The sequence below is a fragment of the Mytilus californianus genome, unplaced genomic scaffold (genome assembly GCF_021869535.1).
Source record: "Mytilus californianus isolate M0D057914Y unplaced genomic scaffold, xbMytCali1.0.p SCAF_13, whole genome shotgun sequence".
Classification (NCBI taxonomy): Eukaryota; Metazoa; Mollusca; class Bivalvia; order Mytilida; family Mytilidae; genus Mytilus; species Mytilus californianus.
In genome coordinates, this window is record NW_026262615.1 from 39,788,882 (window position 1) to 39,805,279 (window position 16,398).

At 32.3% G+C, this 16,398-nt stretch overlaps 1 protein-coding gene across 1 annotated transcript; it reads left to right on the forward strand.

The window, feature by feature from the left end:
- Nucleotides 1–716: 716 nt before the first annotated feature.
- On the forward strand, nt 717–16,133 carry LOC127723651 (pyrroline-5-carboxylate reductase 2-like). Its single transcript, XM_052230375.1, has 6 exons — nt 717–855; nt 6,477–6,541; nt 7,842–8,021; nt 8,513–8,725; nt 9,834–9,926; nt 12,158–16,133. Exons 1-6 carry the CDS (start codon nt 789–791, stop codon nt 12,395–12,397), a joined length of 858 nt encoding a protein of 285 aa, XP_052086335.1. The 5' UTR covers nt 717–788; the 3' UTR covers nt 12,398–16,133.
- The last annotated feature ends 265 nt before the right edge of the window (nt 16,134–16,398 follow it).

Genomic DNA, 16,398 nt, shown 5'->3' on the forward strand with positions numbered 1-16,398 from the left:
TTTTTGTATAGTTTTAGTATGTTGTTCATAGATAGTAACAGCCTTGTTTTTTAGAGAAAATCTTTGTGTTGCAATTAGTTGGAGGTTGTTCACTAAATTGACTAGACTAACAGGAGGGATTGTGCCTGATATTCATATGATGAAGACATAATCTTTCAATCAGTTTAATTGAGGTCTGGAGCTGGCATGTCAGTAACTGCTAGTAGTCTGTTGTTATTATGTATTATTGTCATTTTGTTTGTTTTCTTTTGTTTCCTATTCTGACATCGGACTCCGGGCCTTCTCTTAAACTGAGTTTTACTGTGCGTACTGTTGTAAGTTTGTTTTTTGACAACTTACAAATGTTAATATCTAAATAATATCTCTAAATTTCACTTGTATCAAATCTTATAAGGCTATATAAAAAAAAATCCTTAGAATTTCGAAATTGTATATATATGATCATATATAGCTAGCCGTGTTTTATTCCGATAACTCCAAATCGATCAAAATATTCCATTGAAGAACCAAATCGATCAAATATTCTATAATATGTAGACTGGGCTTAACTGGAATCCGCATGTACCATACTATTACCGTAGTGATGGAAAAAAAGTAATCTGTTTTCAATCATGAATATGCATTTTCTGGGCGGGACCAATGGAATCTCAACCAATTGAAACTTCAACTGGGGAAAGCAGTCAGTCGGCGTAAACGTGCTATATAATAAATATACACAAACATGCAATCGATCGTCAAATATTTAAACTTTCGATGTGCGCCACATGAAGAAATAGATCTCCGAAGAAATGGCAATTGGATTTATAGGGGCTGGCAGAATGGCCCAAGCCATGGCAAGGGGATTTATTGCAACAGGTAATTAAGCAACGTGTTATTTTATGACTTTTAATTAAAGGGAAATAAACCATCTTATTTTTACTACAGAATCAGCTGATTGAGATTTGATGATGCAATGTTTCTTTGTGTCTGGGTTTATTTCTAGAAATTAATTTTATGTGGCAATTACAGTAAAAACAATACAAAATTCATTTCTATTGGAATAAATTTCTGTAATAGCTTGTATATCACTATATGGTCGTATATTCCCATGACCATGTCCAACAGAAGGAGCGATTTATACATGTATATTTCAGAGGAAATAGATAAGACATATAATTATGTTGATTCACAAAGGTTATTGACCTAGTATTCAAGGATTTGTGCTAATACTATTGATCTTTTATCTCAAGATTGACATTTAACATAAGTACATTTTGTAGATGTAGTGGTTGATTAGTACATTGTAATATTTACTACTGAGATTACTTCAAGGTTTGGATGGGGTTTACAGAATAGAGAATAATGGCCCAATTCTACAGAAAAATGGACCAAAAAATAAAGAATAGAGAAAAAATGGCTGAAAAATTAGAGAACAGAGAATTTTGGTGTGCTAATTTTATAATGGAATAGAGAATAATGTCATAATATAAAAAATATAAAGAATACAGAAAAATGACCTAAAAAATTAAAGAATACAGAAATGGAGAACCCCCATCCTGACCCACATTACTATAAAATGTTATAGTAATGTCAGATTTACTACAAATAAAAAAAAAACACAAGTCTCTGTTAACTTATTTGAATAAGATTTAATCTACAACAACACTCTTATCATGCTTATAAGTACCACTGAATAAGTGGGGGAATGCTGTGTGACCCCTCTGAAGTGTCTGCATGAGTTCTTGGTTTTGGTGTTCAGTTTGTGTACAGGGGGGGGGGGGGGGGGGGTCCAAATATACAAATTTGGGTACAGACTATCAGAAATACAATATATGGCATCTTAAGATGTAAACCACATGCATGGTATCATATATATATATTTAGTAGTCCAGGGGTTCAAATTAGTGTGGATCCGATGTCTGGGACCTATCTTTTCTAGGAGAGGACTTTTCATTTTTAAATTACAAAAGTCAAGGACCTACCATTCTTTACACTGATGCTTGTTACACGACCATTGATTTCTTATGGTGGACCCTTCACTTAAAATTCAAATGGTCCTGAACCTTTCATTACTTAACATGCTTAAAGCAAATTTGGAACCCCTGATTAGATAAAAAGATCAGTACATATTTTTTCCAGACATCTTAACAGAAGATAAAGATTTATGATCCATTGACATATAAATTTCTACCCATGGGATATTACCTCCGCAACATTGCACCCCATTGATATGTTTGGCATTACAAAAAAGTGACCCAATACCAGTAGCATGTCTTTGTATACCTTTGTATTCATGAAGGAAGAGTAACCTTTGTGGTTTTGTGTTACTCAATCTGAAATTTCTGTAGTTTTTGTGGAGTCATTGGATATGCTTGCCTTTTTTCTTTTGACCTGATGATCAGGTGCTGTCATCTAGCCTACCTTTCTTTGACTGCTTTTTAGCTCACCTGGCCTAAAAGGCCAAGTGATCTTTTCTCATCATTTGGCATCCGTCGTCCGTTGTTGTCTGTTAACTTTTATAAAAATCTTCTCCTCTGAAACTACTGGGCCATATTTAACCAAACTTGACCACAATCATCTTTAGGGTATCTAGCTTTAAAAATGTGTCTGATGACTCAACCTGCCAACCAACATGGCTGACATGGCTAAAAATAGAACATTGGGGTAAATAAACTCATCATAGATACCAGGATTAAATTTTGCATTTACCCCAGACGTGCGTTTCTAATACAAGTTTGCCTATTGTTTTGAGAACCACTATAAATAAGGAAAATCTGACAGGAACAAAAATGTTCAGGATGTTGAGCTCTACCTATTGGTAATGAAAGTCAAAACTGTCAGACAATTTCTTATAGAAGTTATTGCCGGCCTTAAATGATGAATTTTACCATTTTAAATTTTTTTGCCTATTATCTTGAAAATTATAATAGATAGACAGAAACTTTAAAAAGCAAAAATTATCACCAAAACATGATCAACAAATGAGCCAACATTACCCTTTAGTGGCGATTTTTTTTCCAATTTTTGGCATTTTTGACTTATATCTTAAAAACTATATTATATAGATAGAAACTTTCTATAGCAAAAATGATCAGCAAGACAAGATCTACAAATAAGTCAAGATGACAGGCATTGTTAGCTGACTCCTTTTTGAAGTTATTGCCCTTTATTGACAACTTTTCCCCAAAAAAGGAGATTTGTTATGATTGCCTAAGAGATAACAATCCGACATAGTCCAAATGATGTACATGGAATTCAGCATCTACAGGTCACTTCAACAATGAGCATAACCATATTTTATAGGCTCCAACATGACAAATTATGTGAAATATATAATGACTTGATTTATGACCCAAACAAAGGGGCCTCGGTGGCCAAGTAATCAAACTACTGTATCACTAACTGGTCAACACTAAGGTTCATGTGAGTGTGAACCCTGCACGTGGCAGGTGCGCTTGACTCCAATCTTAATTGTCTAGGATTGTTTTCCTACTGAAGGTCATGGTTATCTCCAGGCTCTCTGGTTTCCTCCACCAATAAAAACTGACTTCCATGAAGAAGCACAATAGTGCTGAAAGTGGTGTTAAACAACTATCAATCAATATTGCAAAACCATATACAAAAAAGGAGTATGGCAAACAGCAACCAACTATAAGTATACATATATTAATCAGCTAAGCTAAAAAAAATTAGTATTAAAGAAGAACTTATTACTATATAAGTTAACAAATAAAATAAATACATAAATAGATAGATAGATCAATAAATAAATAATTGCAAAAAATATCAGATTGAAAAGTTGGACAAATTTATATGATGCAATATCTCAATATTTTGACTTATAAATGATTTAACTTGGAACATATGCAGAACGAATTACAGGAAGCTTAAGTTAACACATAATTAACCTAACATTAATTCTGTAAGAAAGATGATGCAATACAGAAAAAGCCATTATGTAGGTTAACTGTAAAAAAGGTTCATTGATCTGACTCTTTGTTGTGGCGTTGATATCGTTTATAAAGACTCATACAATTTACTGTTTTGATAATGTGAAATTCAAAAGGGTAAAAATTATCACTTTTTTACACTTGAAGGATAGGAAGAAAAATATTACTATGTTACGCAACATTTAATGTATTAATTCTGTTTGTGGCTCTGATATCAATAATATTTAAAAGACTCATACATTTTACTATTTTGATAATGTGAATTATTTCAAAAGGGTAAAAATTATCATTTTTTTGTTGCACGTCTTAAAGGGTTAGAAAAAAAGTATTACCATGTTAAGCCAAATTTGATGTATCATGGTTAGATTTCTAGGGTTTCCCCTTCCTTTACCTTCCAACTAATACTGGATAAACCCCCATACAGACCATCATTTTCCTAATCACTTTTTAAAAGAAAAAGAAAATTAAAAATTGAGGATTTCTTTCCCTTCTATGTGATGTAATTTAAGTGCATTTAATTTCCTGATTAATAATTCCATCTCAAACAACCTGTGTGAGCAAAAACAAAGGCCTGAGCCTTTCGGTTAAGACCATGTGATATCTATTCAATGAATTATGAATTAAATTTGTTTGAAGAATTGTGATAATAAGTTAAATAGTTACAGGAAAAAAAATTACTATATAACATGTAACATCTGGTATTTGTATAGAAAAGAAAAATAATGGCATGCACAACTTTACAAACGGATTCATCATCTTTATGCATAGTACTATATACATGTGCATGTAAACAGTATGTGTAAAGAGTTTAAGAAATTGGAGTTAAACTGTATTTTCATGCCTATTGTGGTACATGTATTTTCCTTTCGTGATATATAAGGCTAATAAGATGGGAGGGGATTGGTAAATTGGTTAGTTGAAAAAAAAGAAATATATACTGGTTATTCATTCAGTTTCATAGAATCTTTTCAAGGTTCTAGCTGTGCATTTAAAATGGTTTTCTAAATCTTCAGAATCATGAATGAATTAATGGTTCTAAGTTGCATTCATGTAAGTTTTGAACAATTTAAATAAATATGTTAAGGTATAAATATGTTGCCTGAAATGTTGAATAAGATAATTAACATATTTTTTCTGTTAAAAGCAAAAGAACTTTTGAACAGATTTGCCCCTCCATAGGAGTACCCCAAATGACCCTCTCATGTAGTAAAATTTTGATTTAAGGTTTATTTAGATTGTTTTTACTTGAACTGTACGTTGAAGGTACTGACATATAGGATTTCAGATAGTATTCCAAGCTCATATTGAGTGGAAGAAAAGAAAGAGACAATTCCTTGTTTCCTCCTTATTCATCAATAAAATTGAGAATGGAAATGGGGAATGTGTCAAAGAGACAACAACATGACCATAGAGCAGACAACAGCCGAATTATCTCCCTTTTGTTAAATAATTTGTATTTTAAGGCAGTAATTTATTGTATCAAATGACTTTCTTCCAGCACAGGTTTTATAGATTATCGATGGTTTTTCAAACAAAGGGGTGTTTCTCAGCTACAATCTCATGGAAGAGCAATGATATAGCCCTGAGATGAGATGTGGCCAAGAAACGTCCTCGAGTTTGAAAGACCATTGATAATCTGTTTATTGCTATTTTGCCTATGACTTTGTTGATGTAAATAGTGACAACAGCATGTGCACCCTTAGTTTCTGACGATAATTTTCAAGTGGAAGCATGACATGAAAAATGATCACAAAAACAGATCAAAGGAAAAATACACAAAATAACGATAACATGAATTATCACTATTTTACGAATTTTTCCTTTGATCTTGCTGACCGATAATTTCCGTTCTCAGCGGAGTTAAGTGATATGAAAACGAAATCGAGTGATATGAAAATTATCGCTAGAAACTAAGGGAACATGTGCCGTTGTCAAGGAAATTAACAACGTCCTCATAGGTAAAATAACAATAAACAGATTATCATTGGTCATCTCAACTCGATTGCTTTCTCACTTTCGCCGTACCGGCTCAAGCGAGAAAATCAATCTCGTTGAGATAACCAACGATAAACTATAATTATTTGATAACTCTGGGAATAGTATTAGTAGACTGTCAATATATTATGTCCCAGGATGACCTTGAATTTGTTATCTGAACTGTAATCTGTGCTCTAATTTCAGGACATGTATACATGTATCTTTTGCTATGTTCCCCAGCCCAGTAGTCAGCACTTCTGTGTTGACATGAATTATCATTGATTTGGTCATAATTATGCAAATTAACTGTTTTCAAAACTGAATTTTCGAAATACAAAGGATTTGCTACTCCAGGAATAGATTACCTTTAAGCTGTATATGGGAAAACCTTTTGGAGCTTTGGGTCCTCAATACTCTCCTTGGTTTTTTATATGGCCTTTTAAATGTTTTTGATTCAAGCATAACTGATGCATCTTGTAGCACTTCTGGCGTACAAATATTAATCCTGGTATGTATAAAGTTTATTTTCAAATTATATTGATCCAAATCATCTGTGCTCTATCTTTATAGGTGTTATCAAATCACAGAACATTATAGCGAGTGATCCAGATCCCAGAATGCTGAAGTTTTTAAAGGTAAGTACCGGTAATTAAATCCCAAATATTTTTCATTAGAATCCCTAATTTTGATTGGCTGACAACAATCATGAGGCACAACGATATCAAGTTGTATTTCCGTATAGAATACAACAAATATCATGACTGCATGTACTATCCGTGACAATGTTAAAACAATGCAAAGAAAAACAATGTAAAAACTTGAACTAACTCTTAATTTAATAGTTGTAGCATAAAATGTAATTTTAAGAATTAAATGCTTCTTTTGATGCCCTCGCTGTGGCGGAGTAGGTATTAGGTTTTACCATTGTTTGTTTTCATGTTAACATCTGTCCATATGTCCCAAAATTAGTTTCCATTCTCTAACTTTAGTTTGCCTAAACCAAATATTACGAAACTTATACATAATACTAAATACCACCAAACACAGATTAATTTTGAATTTGGGTAGCATCACTTTCACCATCAAGTTATGTCCCTCTATAAATCGAAAAATTGTTAAATTTGCCATTTCTGCACTCTTACTTTAGTTTGCCTTAACAAATATTATAAAACTTTTACACAATGCTTAATACCACCAAACACAGATCAAGTTTGAACTTGGGTGGCCAGCCTCACTTTCACCATTCTTGAGTTATGTCCCTTTATAAATCGAAAAATTGCTAAATTTGCTGTTTTCGCACTCAACTTTAGTTTGCTGAGCAGTGAGTACCAACTGTTATGAATCCTTTACACAATGCTTGTTACCACCAAACACAGATCAAGTTTGAATTTGAGTTATGTCCCTTTATAAATTGAAAAAAATGCTGAATTTGCCATATATTTATAATTGGGGCATCTGTGTCCCATGGACACATCTTTCTATTATTCAATTTTATAGGGTTGATCCTGCGCAAATTTTTGAATGAAGCACTTCCACGCTTCGTACAAAATGTGCTTTGGTCAATGCTTTTACACCCCAATAAAATTATAAAAGAAGCATTCTATGTGTAAATAAAAATGTAATGTGTCACAGTTTAAAAAAAAAGAAAATTTACACAGATTTGATAGATGAGGGTCTTGATGGGGTTTAAAGAATAGATAATAAAGGGCAAAAAAAAAAATTAGGAATAGAGAAAAATTGTTAAAAAATTCAAGAAAAGAGAATATTGTATGGGGTGCTAAAACATAAAGAATAGAGAATTATGGGCAAATAAAATAAGGAAAAGAGAAAAATTGTCTAAAAATTTAAGATTGAAGAAAGGAAGGTAAAAAATAATCTCTGGTAAAAATTCATTGCACAATATTGAAGCAGGCAAAAATTGTTTTTTCTTCACAGAATCATGGTATCACAACAACGCTAGAGAATACAGAAGTTGTGGATAGGAGTAAAATGATAGTTATAGCAGTCAAACCCAACGTTGTATCTAAAGTACTCAAGGAGGTCAAAGATCATGTGACAATGGACAAAATAATGGTATCCATAGTAGCAGGAGTTCCCCTGTCTATATTAGAAGAGGTATATAATATATCCAAATTTTGAAAATTTATATTTTGGGACAGAAAGAACTGAAAATAAATGACTTTGCACAAGACAGGATGGAAATGAATATTCTGCAACACAAAATGCAGGAGTTTAATGTGTACAAAAGTGAAAATAAATTGTTGCAGGGAAAACTTAAGCATAGATAGCAACAGAAGAAAATGAATGATCAATCCGGAAAAAATCCTACATTTCAGAATCTAATGCCTCTGTGTATTATTATAAGAGCTTACACCAGAAGATTGTTATATGCTATCAACATCCTAAACCAAGCAAATTAAACTTATGATGTGACATTATTTCCATTTTGTAGTACAAACAATGATTGTATAGCCCATATTTTATTTTACTTAGTTTCTTCATTTCTTTTATATTTTGTATATAAGAATTAACCAGTTTCTAAAAAAGAGACAGGTAGAGTCATTAATATAAACTTGGGTGAATTCAAAAAAAATATTTTCTTACAGAATCTACCTCCTGATACCAGAGTGGTTAGGGTGATGTCAAACATTCCCGTCACTGTACAAGCAGCAGCGTCTGTGATATCTCTTGGTGCTGGTGCCCTGCCAGATGATAGTGAACTTGTCAGGGAACTGCTACAATGTATAGGGATTTGTGAGGAAGGATCTGAGAGTTTGTTAGATGCAGTGACAGGACTGAGTGGAAGTGGGCCTGCATATGTAAGTATAAATTTTTATGCCCCACCTACGATAGTAGAGGAGCATTATGTTTTTCGGTCTGTGCGTCTGGTCAAGGTAGTTTTTGATCAAGTTGAAGTCCAATCAACTTGAAACTTAGTACACATGTTCCTATGATATGATCTTTCTAATTTTAATGCCAAATTAGAGTTTTGACCCCAATTTCACGGTCCACTGAACATAGAAAATGATAGTGTGAGTGGGGCATCTGTGTACTATGGACACATTCTTGTTATAGACTTCCGTAAATTCAGAAATTATTGCGAGGTTTTTATTAATGCCAATAATGTGACAAGGTAAGTATCCCAACAACAAAGAACTCACATTCTGATATCTGATACATGTAAATGTATCCAGATTTTTCTGAAATCGCAATAATTAATCTATATAAGAATAAGATGTGGTATGATTGCCAATGAGACAACTCTCCACCAGAGACCAAATGACATAAAAGTTTAGAACTATAGGTCATCAAACGGCCTTCAACAATGAGCAAAACCCATTCCATATAGTCAGCTATAAAAGGCCCTGAAATGACAAATGTAAAACAATTCAAAGGAGAAAACTAACGGCCTGATTCATGTACAAAACAATGAACGGAAAACAAATATGATATAGTCGCCATAAAAGACAACCATTGAATTACAGGCTGCTGACTTGGGACAGGCTAATACAGAATGTGGCGGGGTTATCTTTGTCCATTCTTCAAAAGTCCCAATAATAAATGCATGCAATAATTTCTGAATTTACAGTATTTTCATATTACTGATTTTGTCGTGTAAAGAAAACATTAAATGTTTTCCACAAATTGCACTGATTGAATGGATTGTAAGCTAGATTTTACTTATTTTAGTTGTTCTTTAGAATGTTCTACCACAGAGTAGGTAACCTGAAGAAAAGTTATGTACTCCTGGGTCAAAAGTTGTTAATATGAAAATTGTCTATTATTTTGACCTAATATTGATACCGTCTGCTATGAGCACATATCATTAATCTCAGTTTAAATGAAGCTGCATGTATAAAAGTACAATTAATGCTATAAACCTCTGAAAATCTTGCGTTGCTATATGAATATTTTTTTTTATTTCAGGCTTTTACTGCAATAGAATCTTTAGCCGATGGTGGTGTGAAGATGGGACTTCCAAGGGATTTAGCAATTAAACTAGCTGCTCAGACATTACTGGTGATTTTTTTTTTTACTGTAGTGATATAATTAAGATGTAAAAGCTGTTAAGGCTGTTCTATTGTTCTCCATTCTTTATATTTTATAGCAACCCATTATTCTCTATTCTTACTTTTTTTGCCTCTTTTTCTCTTTTCTTTGATTTTTTGCCCTTTATTCTTCACTGCTTGCCCAATATTCTCTATTCTGTAAACCCCATCCAAACCCTAATCTATGGAAGCAAATAATTTTATATTTGGTCTGGAATTGTAGTGTTTAGGTAATTGTACGTCTGCCAAGAGCCACTGCCTGTTAGCTGATAGTTTAGAATTTCACATCTCTCATTGTACACAGAACATTTTCACCATCTTTTCTTTTATTATTTGGAAGGGAATGATTTTATAATTGGTCTGAAACTTGGTTTTTACATCTGCCGTGCAGCCACTTTGTTTGCCAATAGTTTGACTCATTGTCCAAGGAAACATAGATTTTGATATCATCTTTAAACAAGGGATTATTTGAATCTGGAAATTTTGAGTTCTGGAAAATTGATAAGAAATGTATGCAGAAAACTAACCCAACTAAATAGGGTTAGCCATGTACGCATGGCTAAGGGGGGTAAGTTAGTTTATGCTGAAATATCAGTACCCTATTTAGTTTGGTTAGTTTTCATCATACTTTTCTTATCAATTTTCCAGATTTCAAAATTATTCCAGATTCAAACAAACCCCTTGTTTTTATCAGTAATGCTTCAGTACACATGTTACCTCAATCAATTACAGACAGCAATGTGGTCTTGTTTCATGTAAACATGCAGTGTTTTCTATATCTAACAAAAAAATTCTGCACAAACTTCTTCTAGGATATGTTCTAAACTTGCAATGAGGAGCAAGCCTCTTTTTTCAGGCCTCACTGATCTGGTCTGACTTCTTTAAGACTTGCTTAGGCGTTTGGACAGCACATGGCCCAAGCCTGTGCTGTCAAAGGCCATCAGTGAACAGATCAATCTTGAACTAGGTGACTTAAGATGAAGAACAGCAATAAAAGTGCTGCTCCTGTGGTTTGGATTTTGTCTAATGGATGTAGGGATTTGTGTAATGAATTAATCTCCATATCACTCCTTTTTAGCTCATCGCCACTAAAGGGCCAAGTGAGCTTTTGTCATGACTTGGCATCCAACGTCGGTATCTGTCAGCGTCCGTTGTTGACTGTTAACTTTTACAAAAATCTTCTCCTTTGAAACTACTCGGCCAAATTTAACCAAACTTAGCCACAATCATAATTGGGGTATCTAGTTTATAAAAATGTGTCTGATTACCCCGCCTGCCAACCAAGATGGCCGACATGGCTAAAAATAGAACATAGGGGGTAAAATGCAAGATTGTCTATTATTTTTTATATTTTATAAATAGAGAAAATCTGACAAAGCAATAATGTTCAGAATGTTGAGCTCTACCAATTGTCAAAACTGTCAGACTACTTATCAGAGGAGTAATTGCTCTTTAAAATGACAAATTTTACCATTTTTTTCATTTTTGCTTATTATCTTGAAAACTGTAATAGATAGAGAGAAACTTTAAATTGCAAAAGTTATCAGCAAGATAAGTTCTACAAATGGGTCTAATGGTCAAAATCGTCAGTTGACTCCTTATTAGAGTTATTCGCCTTTGATGATGATTTTTACCAAGTTTTTGTGTTTTTGCCTTATATCTTAAAAATTATAATAGATAGAAACATAAATAAGCAAAAATGATCAGCAAGACAAGTTCTACAAATAAGTCTAATGGTGGAAATCGTCAGTCGACTCCTTATTAGAGTTATTGCCCTTTGGTGATAATTTTTACCAATTTTTTGCGTTTTTGCCTTATATCTTAAAAATTATAGTAGATAAATAGAAAATTAGACCAGCAATAATGATCAGCAAGGCAAGATCTACTAACAAGTCAAATTTTGCCGATATAGTTAGTAGACTCTTTATAGGAGTGATTGCATGCCCTTAAATGAGGATTTTTTTTTTACCCTCTTATGTGTTTTGAGCAAAAACTAAGGAAGATATAGAGAAACTAAACTGAGTAAATGATCAGCAATACAAGATCAACAAAACAGAGATTTTTTTTCATGAATTCTATTCTCGTCTACAATGATGGAGAGTTTCCTTTGTTGAATTTGCAAATAGACCAAGGTGAGCGACACAGGCTCTTTAGAGCCTCTAGCTTATTATTTTGAATGTATATTTTTTATTCTATTGTCAGGGAGCTGCTAAAATGGTTTTGGAATCTGGTAAACATGTAGGACAACTAAAGGATGAAGTCTGCTCACCAGGGGGCACCACAATAGCTGCAATGCATTCTCTCGAAAGAGCTGGATTTAGAGCAAGTTTAATAAATGCTGTTGAAATAGGAACATTAAAAGCCAGAGAACTTGGATCTCAAAAAAAGAAAGAGAGCCTTGAGGTTAATGACTCGCCTGCGACTTCTGTTGCAGAAAACTAGACAGTAATAGTGTCATTATAGTGATGCGGCAGCGGCGGTGGCTAAAACTATTAACTAATTTCAAAGCTTGATATTTCAGAAAGTAAAAGAAAGACCTGGATGCCTCATAATTTGTAAATAGCTGCCTTATGTTATGAAGTTTATGCCCCTTTACAGATGGAAAAATTGCTGTTGTTCCTAACTTAAGTTTGCCTCAACCAAATGTTATGAATCTTATACACAAATCTTATTACCACAAAACTCAGATCAAGTACAAATTTGGGCAGCGTCACTTTTATCGTTCTGAAGTAATGTCCCTTTATAACATTATATGCAAGCGGGGGTATCATCTGTGTCTCATTGACACATTTTCCATTTATTTGTAATGTTAATTTTTCTCTTATTATGAGTAACAGGATAACTATATTTGGTATGTGCATACCTTGCAAGGTCCTTATGCCTGTCAGACAATTTTCACTTGAACTGGTCCTTATTTCATGGATCATTGAACAAGGTTAAGTTTTTGTGGTCAAATCAATATCTCAAATACTACAGGCAATAGGTCTACTATATTTTGTGTATGTAATGATTTTAAGGTGTCTATGTCCAACTGGCATGTGTCATCTGACCTAAACCTCATTTTCATGGTTCATTGGACAATGTTTAGTTTTTGTGGTAACTTTGGTCTATTTCTCAGATATTATAAGCAATAGTTCAAATATATTTGGTGTATGGAAACATTGTAGGGTATACATGTCTGTAGGTTTATATGACCTTGATCTCATTTCCATGGTTCATTGGTCAACAATAAGTTTCCTAATTTTGTAAGATCATCAGATACTATATTCAATAGGCATGATAGGTCAACTATATTTGGTGTATGGAATGATTGTAAGGGGTACATGTCTGTCTGGCATGGTTCACCAGACTGTGACCACATTTTCATAGAACATTGACAATGATAAGTGTATGCGATACTTGTAGTAAAACCTTCATATGACGAGATATTTCAGCGTGTGCACTCTTGTACCAAGATCTTAATATGCATCATGGAATTCAAGTTACTTTTATAATATTTGTTCAAAATGGAAGTAATATTCTGGAATATTATTTCTACTTGAAGAAATATTACAGTATTTTGTCATTATGAAAGAGTATAGAATACTATAGCATTGTTTTAGCAAAGTATCCAGAAGAGCTTTTGTCAGAAGGAACAAATAAACATTCAGTGGTTGTCGTTTGTTGCTGTATATCATATTTGTTTTTATTTTTTGTTTGTCTATAAAGCAGGCCATAAGTTGTCTCGTTTGAATTGATTTACATTTGTCATTTCAGGGTCTTTTATAGCTTACGATGCCGCATGGGTTTAACTCATTGTTGAAGGCTGTACAGTGACCTATAGTTGTTAGCTTCTACATCATTTTGTCTTTGGGGGAGAGTTGTCTCAACTCATTGGCAATCATACTTATTTATTTTTCTATTGACAAGATTTTCTAAAATTTTCACAGTGGATATTTTTAGAACAAAGCTTAAATTAAATAAAGGAAATTCTTATTTGAGAATTGATTGTATATAATGAATGTGATAACCAGAAACTTACTGATATACAGTATCCCAAATGTAAAAAGTACAAATATTTCATGTAAACAAATATATAGACATGGCAATTTCAATCACAGTGAAACCTGTTTGAAAAAAAAAACTGTTTCTGAATAATGTGACTTTTTTTAGAATTTATGTTTGCATTTTGACCCAGATTTTGTGGTTCACTGAATATGAAAATGTGATAGTGTGAAATAAGTACATTCTCAGGTATAAGTTATGGTTTAAGGTAGTTAAACATGAAGTCATGGTCACAAAACTTAAAAAAACATGTTCATCATGATTTAGATTTTAAAAAATATTTTTACCCATTTTTTATAGTTCAGTGAACAGGAAAAATGATAGTATGAGTGTAGTTAAAGGTCAAATTGACACATTTTTTGTTTTTTAGTTCAATTTTTTTTTATAAGGAACTTGTGAAAAGAGAAAAAAGTTCTATTTGTGTGTGAATAAGGATTTTACTCATTTTTTGTTTCGTTTATTGTTTTTTACACAAAAACAGGCTGTTAATTTTCTCATTTGAATTGTTTTTCATTTGTCATTTAGGGGCCTTTTATAGCTTGTTATGTTGTATTGGGTTTGCTCATTGCTGAAGGCTGTACCATGACCTATAGTTGCTTACCTTCTATGCCATTAGGTCTCTGGTGGAGAGTTGTCTCATTGGCAATCATAGTACATTTTCTTATTTTTATATGTATCTCATATTGATTAATTTTATCATTAACAGATTGTTACTTCAAAAAATTTCTTCATATTTCATGTATTTGATAATATATTGATTGTTATTTATAATAACATATTTTTGCATCTTAGAAAAAAAGTCATTTAACCACACCAAAGATTTATACACAACAGCTGTTACAGTAAAACCTGAACTCATGAAATATATGTTAATTGTTACAGCATTATTGTTTTGTTACAGTTAAATCAGTTTATTTGACTTCTTTGCTATCAGATTTGTAGTACTATAGAAGTTTCATTTTAACGTAATGTACTACGCAGAACTTTAGAATAGAGAATTATTTTATATTCGACAGTATTATAGGGTTATTGTGTAAATATTGGTGAAAATTGTCCAAAGTAGATTTACAATTTACACAATCTTGCTATACAATGTATATTCTATGAGGGATAATAGTCACCAATATTCATTCAATAACCCTTTTATTATATACCAAAGCTTGAAAAACTGTTTAAAAGAATAGTTTTTTAATCTATTTTGTTTCAGTGCAATACCATAGATTATTATTATTTTGTATATATTTTAACTAATTTGAATTGTTCAAAAAGATTCACTTGTTCATTTGTATTTTCAATGGTAGACTGAGAACCACCGATAGAAAAGTGATAATGCAGTTATTTTTAAAATTTCTAAAAATAGAAATCTAAAACCTCAATACTTTGTGATGCAATTGTAACAGCCAATCAAATGAAATTCCACGCTATTTCCAATGTATTGACAATAAGAATATGGGTAACAATTTTAGTCTTTATATGAGTTTGATACGAGGATATGTAGACCTAAAGAAGATACGAGGATATGTAGACCTCAAGAAGTATAATGACCTCAGACTTCATCCTCAGTCCATATACTTCTTTCAGGTCGAAATATCCTCGTATCAACATCATTTAAAGACTATAATTGTATAAAATTGCACTTTATTTTAGCGTTAAATTCTGTGGGAAAATCATTTTGCTTTACAATAATAAATATGAAATTTTATATTATGAATTCATTATTTTTTGTGGTATACCAATTATTATGGATTTCTTGGATAAAGGTGAAACACAAATTCAAATGTTCAACAAAGTATAAATTTTCCATTAGACTGTATGCAGACTTTGAGAAACCCTGAAATCAAATGATATTATAAATTGTTTGAACAAATCATTGGTACCCAGGAAAATAGATGAATCTAAAGTAATGGAGACATAAATTGCAGGAAGATAAATGAATCTAAAGTAACAGAGACATAAATTGAAAGAGTTATTCATTTATTTGTTTTTTTTTTTAAATCCATATTTGATCTCTTTGTTAATGAAAACATTTTATATTTGATGGAATACTATTGTTTAGTGTACATTTAAGTAAAAAACTGGATGCTAAATGTTTATGATTGTGATATATATTGTAATAAATAAATGTGAAAATTTATCCTGTTTTTATTTAGTTAGCCAGGTTTCATACATCTGTGTGTAAATTTCAGATCATGTTTTGAAATTAGACACATTTTCTATCCCCTAGTTATAACTTATAAAACGGTTTTTTTTTTAAATTATGTGAATGTTTCATGGTGTTCCAGGGGTTGGAACACCCCCTCCTTCAAAATGGATGGATCTGTGCCTGTTACCATACACATACTGACGATTAATTATTATTCATGGGGTACCAAATTTTTTGTGGATTGCATTGGTATACA